Raw genomic sequence first — 15,225 nt, 5'->3', positions numbered from 1 at the left:
TCTGTAGTCTTAAGTAAGTGGTTTTACCACCTCCAGCTTTGGTTTTTCCCATCTGTAAAATAAAAAAGGAGAAGCCTCAATGGTCCCCCACATCTCTCTTACTCTCAGCTCCCAAGACAGCTCTCTGATGTTAGTCCTGGAAGTCTTGCAGCATCCAAAGTTTAATTAAATAGGATGCTAAGGGAATTGGGATTATTTCTTAGAGCAGGGATGGCAAACTTTCTAGCTTGTAGGCCACAGAAAGCTGTTAGTTTAATAGCACTCGGGCCTCAAGAACTTTCTACAGACTGTCTAACTCATACCAGCAAGTCCCAGAATGATGTGTGCATCAGTGGAAGCAAAATCGCTGTTAAGACACAGGCCTGGCATTCCCTCGCAGTCCTCTCTTTGACACTTTCCTCTGAGAGTGCTCTCTCACATGCTAAGCAGACGGACCTCTCTCAGTAGGCCCTTTGGGTAAACCTGTTGAGAGGACAGATGACAGTAGTAGCTTCAATGGAAGACAGGCTGCCAGGATGGGGGGAAGCCAGGGATCATGACAATGGCTATGGACGCGTCACCCGCTGTGTGCCGAGCAAAAATATACTTTAGTCAGTTTGGGGCTTAGGGAGAAGATGGCTTTGGTCTTGTCAAAAAGGAGGGTTTGAGCTATGGACAAATAAATATTTGACAAAAAAGAAAAAATCGAAGCTATTCAGAGAAAAGTTACTTCAGAAGTGGTGATTTCAAGAAGCTTCTATTAATTATACTGTTATCTTTTTGAGCTGCTGGGGGGGAAAGCTATTGTAATTTCAGTTTGCACTGATAAGACGTCCAGTGTCTAATGACAGAAAGTAAAGAACACTCCGCGCTTTTCACTAGACAATATCTGGAATGTGGTGCTCAGGTGTCATCTCCCCATTAGCTAACTAGAGGTTATCTACAAAGGATGTTGAGAAGCCTAGCTGGGGCAGGGCTAGAAAATATTTTACCTGAAAAGGAGCGGATTAACAAATTTTAGAAAGGTTCCATTGTAGAAGCACAGACTCAGTCTATGTTGCTCTAAAAACAAGCCCAAGATCAATAGTGAAAGTCAAAGGAAGGAAGCCTTCAAAAGGGAGTTGTTAATCTAGAGTTTTTAACAGTGAAAAGGATGAACTTGTGAGGCAGTATAACCCCATCATTAGAGACATTCATTCTCCAAACTTTTACAGTCTGTACCACTCAAAACTATGCCGTGTATCACATCATCCCTGGATTCCCACCAATCTACGTAATTCTTACTTATCCATCAAAGCTTACTTTAAATGTTGCTTCCTTCAACAAGGCTTCCTGTCCTCCCAGATACTAGGCTAGATATTAAATGCTCCCAAGCGTTCTGTCATTTGTTTAACATCCGTCTTCTTTGACATATTTATGTTTCACGAGGACAGGGACTGTGTATTACCAGCGTCCAAACTGACACACTGGTATGCGGTGAATGAATGGCGGCCATCGATCAGGAAGGTATAAAGCATAAAAGCAACAGTCCTTTGAAATTTAAAATGTCTTATCTAAGTGTTTGAAACATTAGCAATGGAATTTCCTACCACTATCTAAGGGGATGGAACAAAAGACCAACAGGTTTCCATTCAGTTAAGGCTCAGAAAGGAAGCCACACCCACCAGCTAAATTCACCTAATTTTATACATGATTTGCATACTGGTAGTTTCTAATAACTCGGGATCTTTCCCTAACCCACTGACAATAATGGACGCAGATTTTCTCAAAAAGTCTTTCTTACCTCATAGAAGAAGGGATGGCCAGCCATATCAAAGATGTTAACTTTGATTTCTCTGTCTCTGACTTGTACCCTGCAATGTTCAAATGGAAACAATTCCAAAGAAGGTTATGGCTTCTGCATTCCCATTGAAATCATTTATGTCATTTATTAATTTTAATAAATGAAATTTAAAAGAGACTTTCATAGTGCCTCTTCTTGATAACAGATAATCCATTACAACAGAAGCTGGTAATTTGGCAGATCATCTTGCCCTCCTTATTTTCAGAACACTGAGCCCACTGTAACAAGCACCCTCATTTACCTTCAGCTTGCCTCAAGATACTTCAGTCCGTACCCCTTAACTAACAAATGGTGGCTACTACCATGGAACTAAGAAAACCGATGTGGGACAAGTAGGACTGACAGTAAGGAAAACAAAACACTTTATTTCACTTAAGAAGACATCTTAATTACTAGTGGTTATGCTGGGTTACCATGCAGAACAGTAACTAAAGTGTGTGATCTTCATTGAGCAGAAGCAAATCAACTTGTTTTGTTTTCAAAAATTTTTAAATAGAGAAAAGAACAAAAAGGAAAAATAACAACAATTCATATTAGAATTAAATACTATTCAACGTGGTAGCATATTTGCATCTTGTCCTTTTTATTTTTTTCCAGAAAAATCACTACTGGTAAATAAATTAATGAAGTATTTTAAGTATTTCAAACACTAAAGAAAAATACAAAGATGAAAGTTTAAAATTTATCCCAAATCCTATCACCCAGAAAAAAACCTTTGTCAATATAGATAAACATCACTACAGTCTTCTATGCATAGATATGACTGATGAGCATAAGTATTTTTTTATAAAAATGGGATTATCCATTTTAAAATAAAAAGTATGAAATGTACTTGTTACTGAATTTAACAAAAGAAAAGGGAACTGAAGTGAACTAGAATTATTGAACTTTAAATACGTTTCCTCATCACAAGAAATATTTCCTAAAAGACCCCTCGAAGTTAAGAATAGGAATTATTCACAATAAATTAACAGGGTAGAATCATTATGTTTTTAAGTGACATGTTTCAGTTTACAGAACACTGACATGAACCCCTCCTCCAGGATACAAGGACATCGGTGCTTGGTCTCATTGTCCCTCTACGACCTCCTGGTTTGTTTATTGTTATTATCCCCTTGTCCGCATCTATAATATCCACTTTCTATTCTGAAATCATAATTCCTACAGTTGTTTTATATTACTTGTAGACTTAAATTAAGCTAATCATTTCTTTATTCCTGAATTTTCTACCATATTTCATCAATTCCAAAATGCATATCTGCTTTCATTTTAGCATCTGTGAAATCAGGATCCATCTTACAAGAGGATGTGAGAATAGCAAACAAAATAACAACAGAGCCTGAGAGCATCTGGAGAAGATCTGGTATAATAATTTACACTAGAAAATTTTGCCTTAAAGAGATAGCAGCTGACAGGGGATGTAACTAAAGGCCATAAAGTAAAAAATGTATTCACACATTGAAACTGAAAGAGGTTAATTTAATTCAGATGCCAGACAGAGGCAATTACTTTAAGAAAAATGGTAATTCATTACCTCAAGGTTGTGCTTTCCTAGATTATGGCCTGAAGACTACCTGTATCATTATTATGAGAGACTTCTAAAAATGCAGATTCTTGTGCCCCATCTCAGACCTGGCAAATCAGAACGTGGTGGGCAGGTCCTAGGAATCTGCATTTTTACAAACTCTACAGGTAATTCTTCAGCATGCTGGAATTTGAGCTTCGCCATGTTGGAAACAGGGAGGATGGAATGCATATCTATTATTTTGTGGGATTCATTTTTTTTTTTTTAAGATTTTATTTATTTACCTGACAGAAAGAGAGACAGTGAGAGTGGGAACATAAGCAGGAAGAGTGGGAGAGGGAGAAGCAGGCTTCCCGCTGAGCAGGGAGCCTGATGTGGGGCTCAATCCCAGGACCCTGGGATCATGACCTGAGCTGAAGGCAGCCACTCAATGACTGAGCCACCCAGGCACCCCTTCCCTGGGATTTTTAAACTTGGAATACTAACTTTAGTCCGTCTCTGGAAGTGAAATTCACACTGTGAGTCTGAGATCTGCTGGAAGCCATGTAGAGGAAGATATAAGGTGGAGAGAGATGGAGTAAATGATCTGTCTCTGTTCTGTCCCTGGTTCCAGCCATCTCTAAGCCCAGCATCCTTATAACTGGATTATGTGAATTTATTAATATCCTTTATTTATGCTTATTATCATTATTATTATTATTATTATTATTATTTTGCTTGAGCTGGTTTGACTTGGGTTCCTCTCAGTTATAGCCTCCTGATTCACCATGGGACAACCATTTTTCCCCCCAAAACTTTCAGCCCGAAATAGAAGAGTCTGTTGACTAAATGACCACAGTTCTATGGTGTAATATGGTAATACTCATTTCTTAGGGGAATAAATTAGCTACTTATATGGATTCAAAACAGAACTGCCTGAAACAGGATCTCCTGCCCTATCACTGATGAAACTCTGTGTCCTGAAGTACAGATACACCCACCACTTCAGTCTACCTTCTTGAAAGCTGCCCTCATGTTCTAATCTTGCAACCTTCCTCTTCAGTCCTAGCTTACCTAATAATACATAGTTTTTGAGTATCTACTCTGTACAAGCACTGTACCAGGCACTTGGGGATGATTTATACTAATAGCCCCTTCTTCGTGGAGCTTATAATCTAGCAGGAGACATTTAACATATAAAAATAACGACATGTGGCAATTTATTCTAAGTACCATAAACAGCATAGAAAAGTTTAATATTTCTGTCATTTGCAACCAAAAAGAGTCCTCACTAATAAAGGAGCTATTCCAAGACCTCATGGGAATAAGACCATTTCACATCTTGGAAAGTCTGACAGATGGAGAGATGCAGGGAAAGGACACTTCAGGTAGACAGAATAAATAATGGCACTGAGACAAATATGAGGACAGTGGTGTAGTGTGGAGGGAGGCTAAAGTGTGTAAAGGAATGAAACAAGAGGGAAGAAGAGGCAGCTTAGGGCCAGAATAGTAAGTCCCTGAAATTCCACCTTCCGGGAGAGTGCTGTGTACCTCGATTCTATGCACTGGCAGTATTATTTCCTGCTAATGTAATCCTACCTCCCCAAGCTCAACTCACCCTGAGTCATGTCCAGATAAATCCCCACTTCTTCCCAGTTTTACTTCTCCCAGATCATTTTCTAGATACCAATAGGCTATAAAGATCATAAACCAATAAATGATGTTGTCTGGTAGAAAATTTTCCACAAATATATATACTTATTAGAAAGAATATCTCAAAATGCTCTACAAACACATCTGCTAATAGGACCTATTAATACAAACATGTGTCATAAAAAGGCACATCTGTCAGTTGGGTTTTATATTAACTTGCTCATTGGTGTAGACCCTATACCTAAGGGAGGGCCTGGCAAAAAAGAATGTGGTCAGTGATGAATAAATTATATGATCACTACATTTCTGTAAAGGTCTTTTATTCCAATCTTTCCTGATTTATTTTCAGAGCACCTATTTCAAGACACATCATTTTATAGGCGTTCAAAGGTCTATGTAACTTACAAGCCCAAAAAAACAATGTACTTACTTTGTGACTCCATAGTCAATTCCAATGGTTGCAAGATATTTAGACACAAATCTTTTCTCACAGTATCGTTTTATAATACAGCTCTAAAAAGGTAAAAAAAAAAAATGCAGGCTTTTAGTAAATACACTCTGGAAACATACAATATAGGCAGTTCATCATGGTTTCTTCACTTACCACAATGAGAGAGAAAGCATTTTCAAAGAACCAAAACAAATGATAAAAGTGAAAATTTTAAGGAAAAATTACTTAAATATTCTTCCCTAGCACCAAACATGCTTTCAGTTTAGTTCTCCATCCTTGTACTCTTTTCTTTTGAAGACTTACTCTTGTGCTTTCAACAATACCACCAAAACGTTTAGCGTTGACCTCCCTTCTCAAAAGCACATCTATACCTTCAATACTAAGACTACTTTCTACTTGGGTGTCCTGCTGTTACCTCAAATTCGACATGTCCCAAAATGGCCTAATCCTATCCATAAAAACAGTTCATCCTGCTGACATCCTGATTCTGTTAATACCACCATTTTCCCAACCACAGAGGATCAGAATATTAAAGCCATGTTTGATTCTGAGCCTTTGTAAACCTTCTGAAGGTTTCCTGCCTCCTTCTCATTCTAATTCCCACTTACACCTTTAGGGTTTAGATTCTCATCATCTACTAGACAACAGGAGGAAATTCTTTATTGGTCTTTCTGCCTTCCTTTTGTCCCAACCTCAGTCAATATGGCACACCACTGACATTTCTCACTTCCCTAACTCAAAAATCGTCAGTGGTTTCTCAGTGCCAAGTCTCAAACCCAAATTCCTTTGTCCTTTATTTAAGGTCCTCCATAATCTGGCCCTAATCTGCATTCCCTGTCTGAACCCTTCTAATACAAACTCTCCATTTCCGCAAAACTCCTGGACACCTGACTTCCTACCTTTTGGCATGACTTACCCTCTAGTTGGAATGAGCTTTCTCCCTTCTTTCCAAATCTTAACTTGTCCTTTAAGGCCCAGCTCAAGCTCTGAGCTCCAGGTTTTAAGAGATCTTGCCTGCATCTGAACTCTTCCAATACTTGATACACATACTAATATACACACATATATTACACACACACACACATGCACACACACACCAGCAGTCATACATGGCTTTGTATTGTAAGTTATCATTTCGCATGTACATATTCACATTATCTCTTCAGCTAGATGGTAAACTATTTGAGGACAACAAACGCTGGCATTTTACTTCTATCTTTTTGCTCAAGCCATTGAAATTTGCTCAGTGCCAGTGAAAACCAATTTTAAAAGACTTGTATATTAATAACAACCCTTAGCACTCATGAAACTTACAATTTACTTGGGAGTGCTAGTAACGGAGTTTATTTTGCTCAAATCCTTCCCCGATGAATGTTAACCTAAATTAAATAGGACAGTTAATTTAAAAAGCAGTTAATAAGCTTACTGTGAACTAAAGGAAAAATTTCTTTGGAGTGACTACTGCTAAGAGGCTATACTTTTAAAAGCATTTTATAGCTGGAACGCACTTCACAAATATTTTCTCTCACAATAGCTTGGGAAAATGAATATAGCCTTTTTCTAAATTATTCATGAGATTAAGAGGCCTGGCAGTCCTTTAACTACAGTACACTATTTAAACACTAGTTATAAGTATTTCACGACACATATTTAAGTAATTGTATTAATAACCACTCCCTATTACATAAATAGGGCTCCTGGTCCTTAGGCTCTTATAAGCTCTTATAAGTTAAATAACATAAATACAGAGAGAATGTTTTGCTCTCACTATTTTCCTTAAATAGATTTTTAGGTACTTTTCTTTTTTTACACAGATTCAGTTAAAATCTTAACAGGTTTGGGCCTCTGTTTTTAATAGAATTTTCCTAAAATTCATATGAAAGAACAACTATCTGGGAAGAACTAATCAAAATATGAAAAAGAGGAATGGGGCAGGATAATAGAAAGAAGAGGGAAGCTACCTTAATAGATATTAAAATACAGTCTGAAACCAATCAAGACAATATCATATTGGCGTAAGAATAGACAAATAGGTCAGTAGAACAGAGGAGAGAGCCCAGAAATAGATCCTATTAAAAGAAGAGAGTTTAAAAGTGACCAAGGTGATATTTAAAGTTAAGAGGAAATGGGCAACTGGGGGACTCAGTTGGTTAAGCAACTGCCTTCAGCTCAGGTCATGATCCCGGACTATCAGGACTGAGTCCTGCATCAGGCTCCCAGCTCCATGGGGAGTCTGCTTCTCCCTCTCACCTTCTCCCCTCTCATGTTCTCTCTCACTGTCTCTCTCAAATAAATAAATAAAATCTTTAAAGTTAAGGGGAAAAGAGTGATTTATTTGGTAAAATGCTACTTACACAAGTTAGGCCTTTCTCTAAATACAGAATAATTCAGATGAATTGTGATTTCAAAATTTAAAAATAAAACAACAAAAATTTCAGAAGAAAATGTGCACCAACACTTCTCGGCCCTTTGGCTAAGATCAAGTGCAAAAGAAATGTGCAACATATGTACAATCTTAGGAAAACATTTTCAACCAAGAAAGGAAACTCAAAAAACATAAAAGAAAGGACAGGAGTGTGGAGGTGGCTTAGCCAGTTAAACCTCTGGCTTCAGCTGTGATCCCGGAGTCCAGGGACTGAGCCCCTCATCGTGCTCCCTGCTCAGCGGAGAGTCTGTTTCTTCCTCAGACCCTCCCCCACCTAATAAATAAATAAATCTTTAAAAAAAAAAAAAGAAAGGAAGGAAGCAAAGACAGGCACAACTGAGTATATAAAAAAAAAATAGTAATAGGGGTACCTGGATGGCTCAGTGAGTTAAGCGTCTGCCTTTGGCTCAGGTCATGATCCCAGGGTTTTGGGATACAGTCCACATCAGGCTCCCTGCTCAGCGGAGAGCCTGCTTCTCCCTCTCCCACTCCCCCTGCTTGTGCTCCCTCTCTCGCTGTGTTTCTCTATCAAATAAATAAATAATTTTTTTAAAAAAGAAATAATAATAATAACAAAAGCAATTGTATGGCAAAATATTTGTAAAAATATTAAAAGACAATGACATATCCAGACAAATATTCATTACTTATATGACTGGCAAAAGTTATTATCTCTGATGTCCCTGAACCAGAAAAATTGATGACACATTATTCAATAGAAAAATAAATAGGGAATATAAATATACAGAACAGCAAATCCAAATAGCCAATAAGCATATGAAAAGGTGCTCAACTTCATCTGTAATCCATGAAATGCAAATTAAAGTAATAATTCTCACTAACCAGACTGGGAGTCATTAAAAGAATGACAACACCTGTGTTGGCAGGGATATGGGAAAAAGGGTACCTCCATACCATATTGTTGGTAGAAACACAGTTTTGTTTTGTTTTTTTAATATTTTATTTACTTATTTGACATCACAGAGAAGCAGGCAGAGAGAGAGGAGGAAGCAGGCTCACTGCTGAGCAGAGAACCCGATGTGGGGCTCGATCCCAGGACCCCGGGATCATGACCTGAGCCGAAGGCAGAGGCTTTAACCCACTGAGCCACCCAGGTGCCCCGAAACAGTTTTTTTAAGTAGAGTTGGCAATAGCTATGAAAATTTTAAAATATGCTCTTGAACTCAGCATTCCACCCCTGGAAATCTAGTCTATAGATATTAGAAAACCAGTATTTACGTGTGTGTACACACACACACACACACACACACACACACACGGAGTATTTATTGCAACATTGTTTGTTAATAGGGGAAAAGCTGGAAATGACATGAATTCTCATCAACAGAGGAATGCTTGCATATTGTGGACTATATACAAATGAAAAAGAGTAGAGCTGTACCGGATTACTTGGAGGGATTATCATGTCTATTGTTAAGACAGAGAAGTAAACTCCAAGAAGTATATACAATATTGTAGAACATTTGAAAACTCAATTCAACTAATTTAACAGCAAAATATTCATTAAATTTAACTGGAAATCTAAAATTAGGGCAAGCTTCAAAGTTGGATGTTACAAAGAGTCTAACCCTAGAGGACACTGAGAACTGGACTGGGTCTTTGGAGTAGGTTGACTGCCAAGGCAGAAAGCTGAATCAGATATACACAAAGACCACAGAGAACTTTCAGGATTCTCCCATAGAGAAGATTAAGCCCTTGGAAATCCCCTTTTTCTTACTGAATTTCTAGAACCTCTAAAACAATGCTGAGTAATAAAGGAAAATAGCAAGTATCCTTTTCGTACCTAATTTTAATGGAAATAGACCTAGCATTGTACCATTTGCTATGATGTTTGCTGTTCGCTAATAATAAATATTGCCTTTCACATTTAAGTAGTTTCATTTTATTCTGATTCTGCTTAAAATTTTTATTAGGATTGACTACTTGATTATATCAAATGTTTTTCTAGTACTGAAAAAATTTTCTCCAGTAGTCAGTTAATGTAACAAATTATGTTGACGAACTTAATATTGAACCATGTTTGCATTCCAGGGATAAACTCTCCTTGCTAGTAGTGGATTATTTTTGATATACTACTGAATTCTATTTGTTGATATTTAAGAAATTATACATCTCTCTATATTTGTGAAATTGGGATATACTTTTCTGTTTTGATACTATATCAAGTTTTGCTAGTTAAGTTACCACGACTTCATATAATAAACTGGAGAGCTGTTCACCTTTTTCTTTGCCTTAAAATTATTTAAAGCTTAAATAAAGTTTATTCATGAAGCCATCTGATCCTGATACCTTTTAGAAGGATAAATCTTTTCATTGTTTTTCTAATTCTTATTATGTGTCTAAGGAATTGGATTTTCTACTTCTTTTTGAGTCAGTTTTGGTCATTTATATTTTGCTAGGAAGTCCTTCATTTCCCCTACATTTTCAAATGTGCTTCTACAGAACTGGATGTAATATTTCCTAGTCATTCTTTTAATCTCTTCTAGTATGTGATTATGTCTCCCTTTCAGTACTAATCTTGAAATTTTTCATTTTCTCTATTAAGATTTTTTTTTTAAGATTTTATTTTATTTATTTGTCATAGAGAGAGAAGCGAGAGCAAGCACAGGCAGACAGAGTGGCAGGCAGAGGCAGAGGGAGAAGCAGGCTCCCTGCCAAGCAAGGAGCCCGATGTGGGACTCAATCCCAGGACGCTGGGATCATGACCTGAGCCGAAGGCAGCCGCTTAACCAACTGAGCCACCCAGGCGTCCCTCTATTAAGATTTTTTTTTTTTTTAAGATTTTATTTATTTATTTGAGAGAGAGACAGTGAGAGAGAGCATGAGCGAGGAGAAGGTCAGAGAGCGAAACAGACTCCCCATGGAGCTGGGAGCCCGATGTGGGACTCGATCCCGAGACTCCGGGATCATGACCTGAGCCGAAGGCAGTTGTCCAACCAACTGAGCCACCCAGGCGTCCCCCTCTATTAAGATTTTTTAAGGCACTTTTCTTTCTTTATTAATTTTAATTTTCCAAACTTTCTTTTGGTCTATTTTGTGACCTTTTCCTAATGTCTTAGGTATTAAGTTCCTTTTGAAATGAGATATATCATATTACAAAATTCACACTTTTAAGGTATACACTTCAGTGGTTTTTTGTACACTCACAAAGTTGTAAAACCATTAAGTTCCTTTAGTTTTTCTCTCTCTCTTCTTTAGAAATGAATAAGAGAATGTGTTTTCCTTTGACTACAGGTTTAATTTTGTCCTGAAGTTTTCAGTATAGAATCTCTTTAACTGCTTTCTAGTTATTTTGTCATTTGTTTTGATTTGCCCTTTAAGCCAAAGATTATTTACTAGGGTATGTCTTAATTTTTAACTTAAAATTGTTTATCTTTCTATATTTTCCAAATTCTTTAAAATGAATATGTGTTACTTTTATAAGTAAGGTGCTTTTTTTTTTTTTTTTTTTTTTTTTTGAGAGAGAGAGAGAGAGAGAGAGTGTGAGGGGAGAGGAAGGGCGGCAGTGGGGACAGAGAGAATCTTAAGGAAGCTCCATACCCAGCATGGAGCCTGACATGGGGCTCAATTTCATGATCCTGAGATCATGACCTGAGCCAAAATCGAGAGTCAGATGCTTAACCAACTGAGCCACCCAGGTGCCCTGGCAATTTTTTTTTAAGTTACATTTAAATCTTTGATCCACCTAAAATTCATTTTTGAGAAAGCAATGCAAGAGGAATCCACCTCACTCCCAAACAGTAAATAGTTGTTCCAGCAGTATTTATTAAATGGTCCCTACTTTCCTACCACTTTACTATATTTGTTATAAATTTCCTTATGTGTTTGGATTTACTTCTAGACTCCAGTCTATTCCACTGATGTCTCTCTATGTCCTTCTCAGCATCAATAGGAAAAACTTGGTAATTTAAAATATGTTTTATTATCTGGTAGTGTTTTCTTTTCTTTTCTTTTCTTTTTTCAGTTTTCTTAGTTATTCTTACATTTAATTTTTCATAAGGACCTTAATACTTTCTATTATATTCTGAAAGGAAAAAAAAACTTATTTTTATTTTAACTAGGATTGAATTACATTTGTAGATTATTTTAAAGAACTGACATCTCTAAAATGTTGAGTGATTCTAATTAAGGGGAAAGTATATCTTTCCATGTGCCTAAGAAATTTTATGTCACTTTGTAGAGCTCTGAATTTTTCTTTATATAGGTCCTACCTATTTCTTCTTGAGTTTAAGCCTAGGCATTTTATTTTGGCTGTTATTGTAAATTAAAATAATTTCTCAATTATATATTAAAAATACTATTTAATATACTATAGCTGTTAATTTTTGCATATTAATTTTGCTTTACTGAATTTTCTTATTGTTTCTCAAAGTTTTTCAGTTAATTCTCTTTAAATTTCAAGATAAATAATCATATCATTAGCAAATAGTAATAATTTTGCCTTCTCCTTTCCAGTATCTCCTATTTTTTTTCCTCTTGTCTAATTCCATTGGCTAATAAATATAGAACAATGTTTAAAAAATGTGACACTGGGCATTTGGGGCTATTTTTAAAGATTTTATTTATTTATTTGAGAGAGAGGCAGTGAGAGAGAGCATGAGCGAGGAGAAGGTCAGAGGGAGAAGCAGACTCCCCATGGAGCTGGGAGCCCGATGCAGGACTCCATACCCGGACTCCGGGATCATGGCCTGAGCCGAAGGCAGTTGTCCAACCAACTGAGCCACCCAGGCGTCCCTGGGCTATTTTTAATGTTGCACCATTAGGCACAGGAAAATGGTAAAAGTGATGCATGCTAACTTAGCCAGCTCACTAATAAACCTTTTAAAGGCTTTATTCTTTTCTTTTTAATGCCTGGACATAGCTGGTGTTCAATAAATGTAGAGTTCCAGTGAACTTCTGTTAATACATATATATATACGAAGATACATAAATAGTACAGGATATTACTAAATGGAAAGAAAAGGCACTACTAAACATTTACTGAGCATCAACAATGTGCAGAGCACCGGCCTAAACACCTCCATTAAGGGCTCTTTTGATTTTCACAGCATACAATGATGGAGCGAGAACTGCAATAGGCTGTGAAGACTCAGGTTCTAATCCTGTCTCTGTCGTTGATTTGATGACCTTGGAAGGTTCTTAACCAACAGCTTCCACTTACCCAGAAAGGGAGACAATTTGGGTGAAGAGGAGACAGTTTAGAATTCACTTGGGGGAAGAGCTTTGGTCCCTCTTGCCCCCCGACAACCCCCCCAACTATGGGAGAGCTTACAGCTGGGACCCAGGAGAGCCAGCCAAGAGAAAGGTGGCAGGACGAAGGCTTTGAGAGAATGAATATGATGACACCACCGGAAAACAAAAACAAAAACAAAAACACAAAAGCAATACACAAAACAAAATGCTGGCTCCGTGACATCCACTGCACTTCCTTTGCGAAAAATGTCACCCTCAGTTGGGCTCTTAAAAATAGGTTCTGGGCTCCATGTCCGCGGAGCAACATTCACAAACTCCAATCCTCACATGCACCCCGGTAAGCTCCCTTAGGCTCCCAAGAACGGCTGGGGTAACTCAACTTTTATTCTGCACCTCTAAGTCCTGGACAGGTCACCTAGAAGGCAGATAGGGTAGTAGGAAGACGATCTGACATAAGGACCGAGGCCTCCTTACTCTTTTAGGGATACGTTCAAGGGTGAGCGGTCACAGGAGACACCTTCTTATGGACAGTGACGTCAGTGGAGGAGGTGGGGGGGCAACCAAAGGTCAAAAAGGTCAAGAGAGTTTTCCTCACGGAGGCGCATCCCCTAGGAGGAGACCCGGGCCTGCTCAGGGGCGGGGAGGAGGCCGGGCCCCGGGCAGTTGAGTGGCCGCCCTCTCAGCCAATGGGCACGTCGCCCCGCCGCGCTGAGGTCCCGCCCCTCCCAGCGCAGTACTCACTTTTCCCACTTCAGCGTTGCCCATGGAGATGACTTTGATGCGCAGGGACTTGCCAGGCTCCTTCCGCTTCGGCATGTTGGCCTCCATTGCCCTCGCTCTCTCGGGGCCACCCGCCTCGCTATCTCCTTGTTCACCAGGCTGGCCCGTCCCTCAGGGCTGCTCGTCCAATGGTGGACTCGCTGCTATCGTCACCGCCCCGGCTCCGCGGCTCGCCATCCCCGCCGCTGCCTAGCAGCGGGCGCGGGCGGTTGGGAGCGCTGGGAACTGGGGGTGGGAGCAGACAGTCTCGCGATGCTAGAAAGGGGCGGCGTGACGTCATCACCGGGCTCTGGGGACGAGGTTTTGATTACCTGTTCCCAGGAGTTGCGCCGACGTGCGGGGCTGAGTCTCTCCGCAGGAAGTCGCCCTTGGGGAGCGCGGCGGGGGTGCGGGGGCGCCAGGGCAAGCGGTATTTGTTAACGTTTCACCTCCAAGTGGTAGAAATGTATTGGGGGTTTGGGGCAGATCCTCGGGCTGGGAGTATTTGGAATTGTGGGTCCAGGCCCGGTCGCGCTAAAAATTCGGAAGTAGACCGTAGTATGTTTGGGGGTGTTTTTCTGAATTCTTCCGTCCCTATGGGCGGGTCTGCACTAATAACCCCGCTTACCCATACTATGTTTCTCTTGCGGGGAGTTAGAGAAGTCGGGGCCCTGGTTCTGGAACAGGGGCGTTAGGCAAGATCTGAATCCCGTTAACTATTGTTAAAAAAAAAAAATAGCTCGTCTATTTGGAGTCAAGACTGATTTTAGTTGAGTCATTGCTCTTCTTATTACATAGTCCTTATCTGTAGGAAGAAAGCTCAGATTAGACATTTCTTAGACTCTTCCAGTTCTATGAAGGGGTGTGTGTGTCCTTGTAGCTGTTTGCTCCTTCATTTTCCTCTCCCTCCCACTCACATTCAAAGTTAACCCCCTCATCTGTGCTCACCATCCTTGTACTGTTAATATGACCGTAGAATAATAGCGAATCCTAAAATAACCACTTTTCTATTCTCATTCAAGGGGATGAGAAAAGGATCTGCTTAGAGAAAAACCAGTCTGGGAGGAACAGTAAATTTTTGAGTCATTCTCTTGAATTACAGAAGTTAAATAGAACTTGACAAATGATTAGTACCTTGAAAAAGAGTGGCTGCCAACTTCCGAGTAAATTACAAGGGCAAAAGTAGCATTATTTCTGTTCTCACATAGCTTTAAACATCTTAAAGGAAATACATTGCAGGAAGATAGTGAATAAAGACTTAAAATTTCTTATTTTCAAACATTATATTTTTAAAACATGATTTTTAAGAAAGAAGCTTACTCTGGGTTGTATATATAATCACCAAGTAATAAAACTTTTTATTGAAGCTTCTAAGGTTTTTTACAACCATGAAATCT

The 15,225-nt window shown here is 38.9% G+C and overlaps 1 protein-coding gene across 3 annotated transcripts in view; it reads right to left on the bottom strand.

The window, feature by feature from the left end:
• DNAJC27 (DnaJ heat shock protein family (Hsp40) member C27) overlaps window positions 1-14,087 on the bottom strand; it is a 30,577-nt gene extending 16,490 nt beyond the window's left edge. The window contains exons 1-3 of one of the 3 annotated variants that reach the window (XM_032353138.1): window positions 13,811-14,087; window positions 5,410-5,492; window positions 1,763-1,832 (exon numbers count right to left, since the gene is read on the bottom strand). In XM_032353138.1, coding sequence (XP_032209029.1) covers window positions 1,763-1,832; window positions 5,410-5,492; window positions 13,811-13,897 — 240 coding nt within the window. In that variant the 5' untranslated portion in view covers window positions 13,898-14,087. The remainder of the gene's footprint in view (window positions 1-1,762; window positions 1,833-5,409; window positions 5,493-13,810) is intronic. The other 2 variants (XM_032353139.1, XM_032353137.1) reach the window with 2 other exon arrangements.
• Between the last annotated feature and the right edge of the window lie 1,138 nt (window positions 14,088-15,225).

Source organism: Mustela erminea, chromosome 7 (genome assembly GCF_009829155.1).
Source record: "Mustela erminea isolate mMusErm1 chromosome 7, mMusErm1.Pri, whole genome shotgun sequence".
NCBI lineage: Eukaryota > Metazoa > Chordata > Mammalia > Carnivora > Mustelidae > Mustela > Mustela erminea.
The sequence above is the reverse complement of the archived record's forward strand: the minus strand, read 5'-3'. Positions and strand labels throughout refer to the sequence as shown.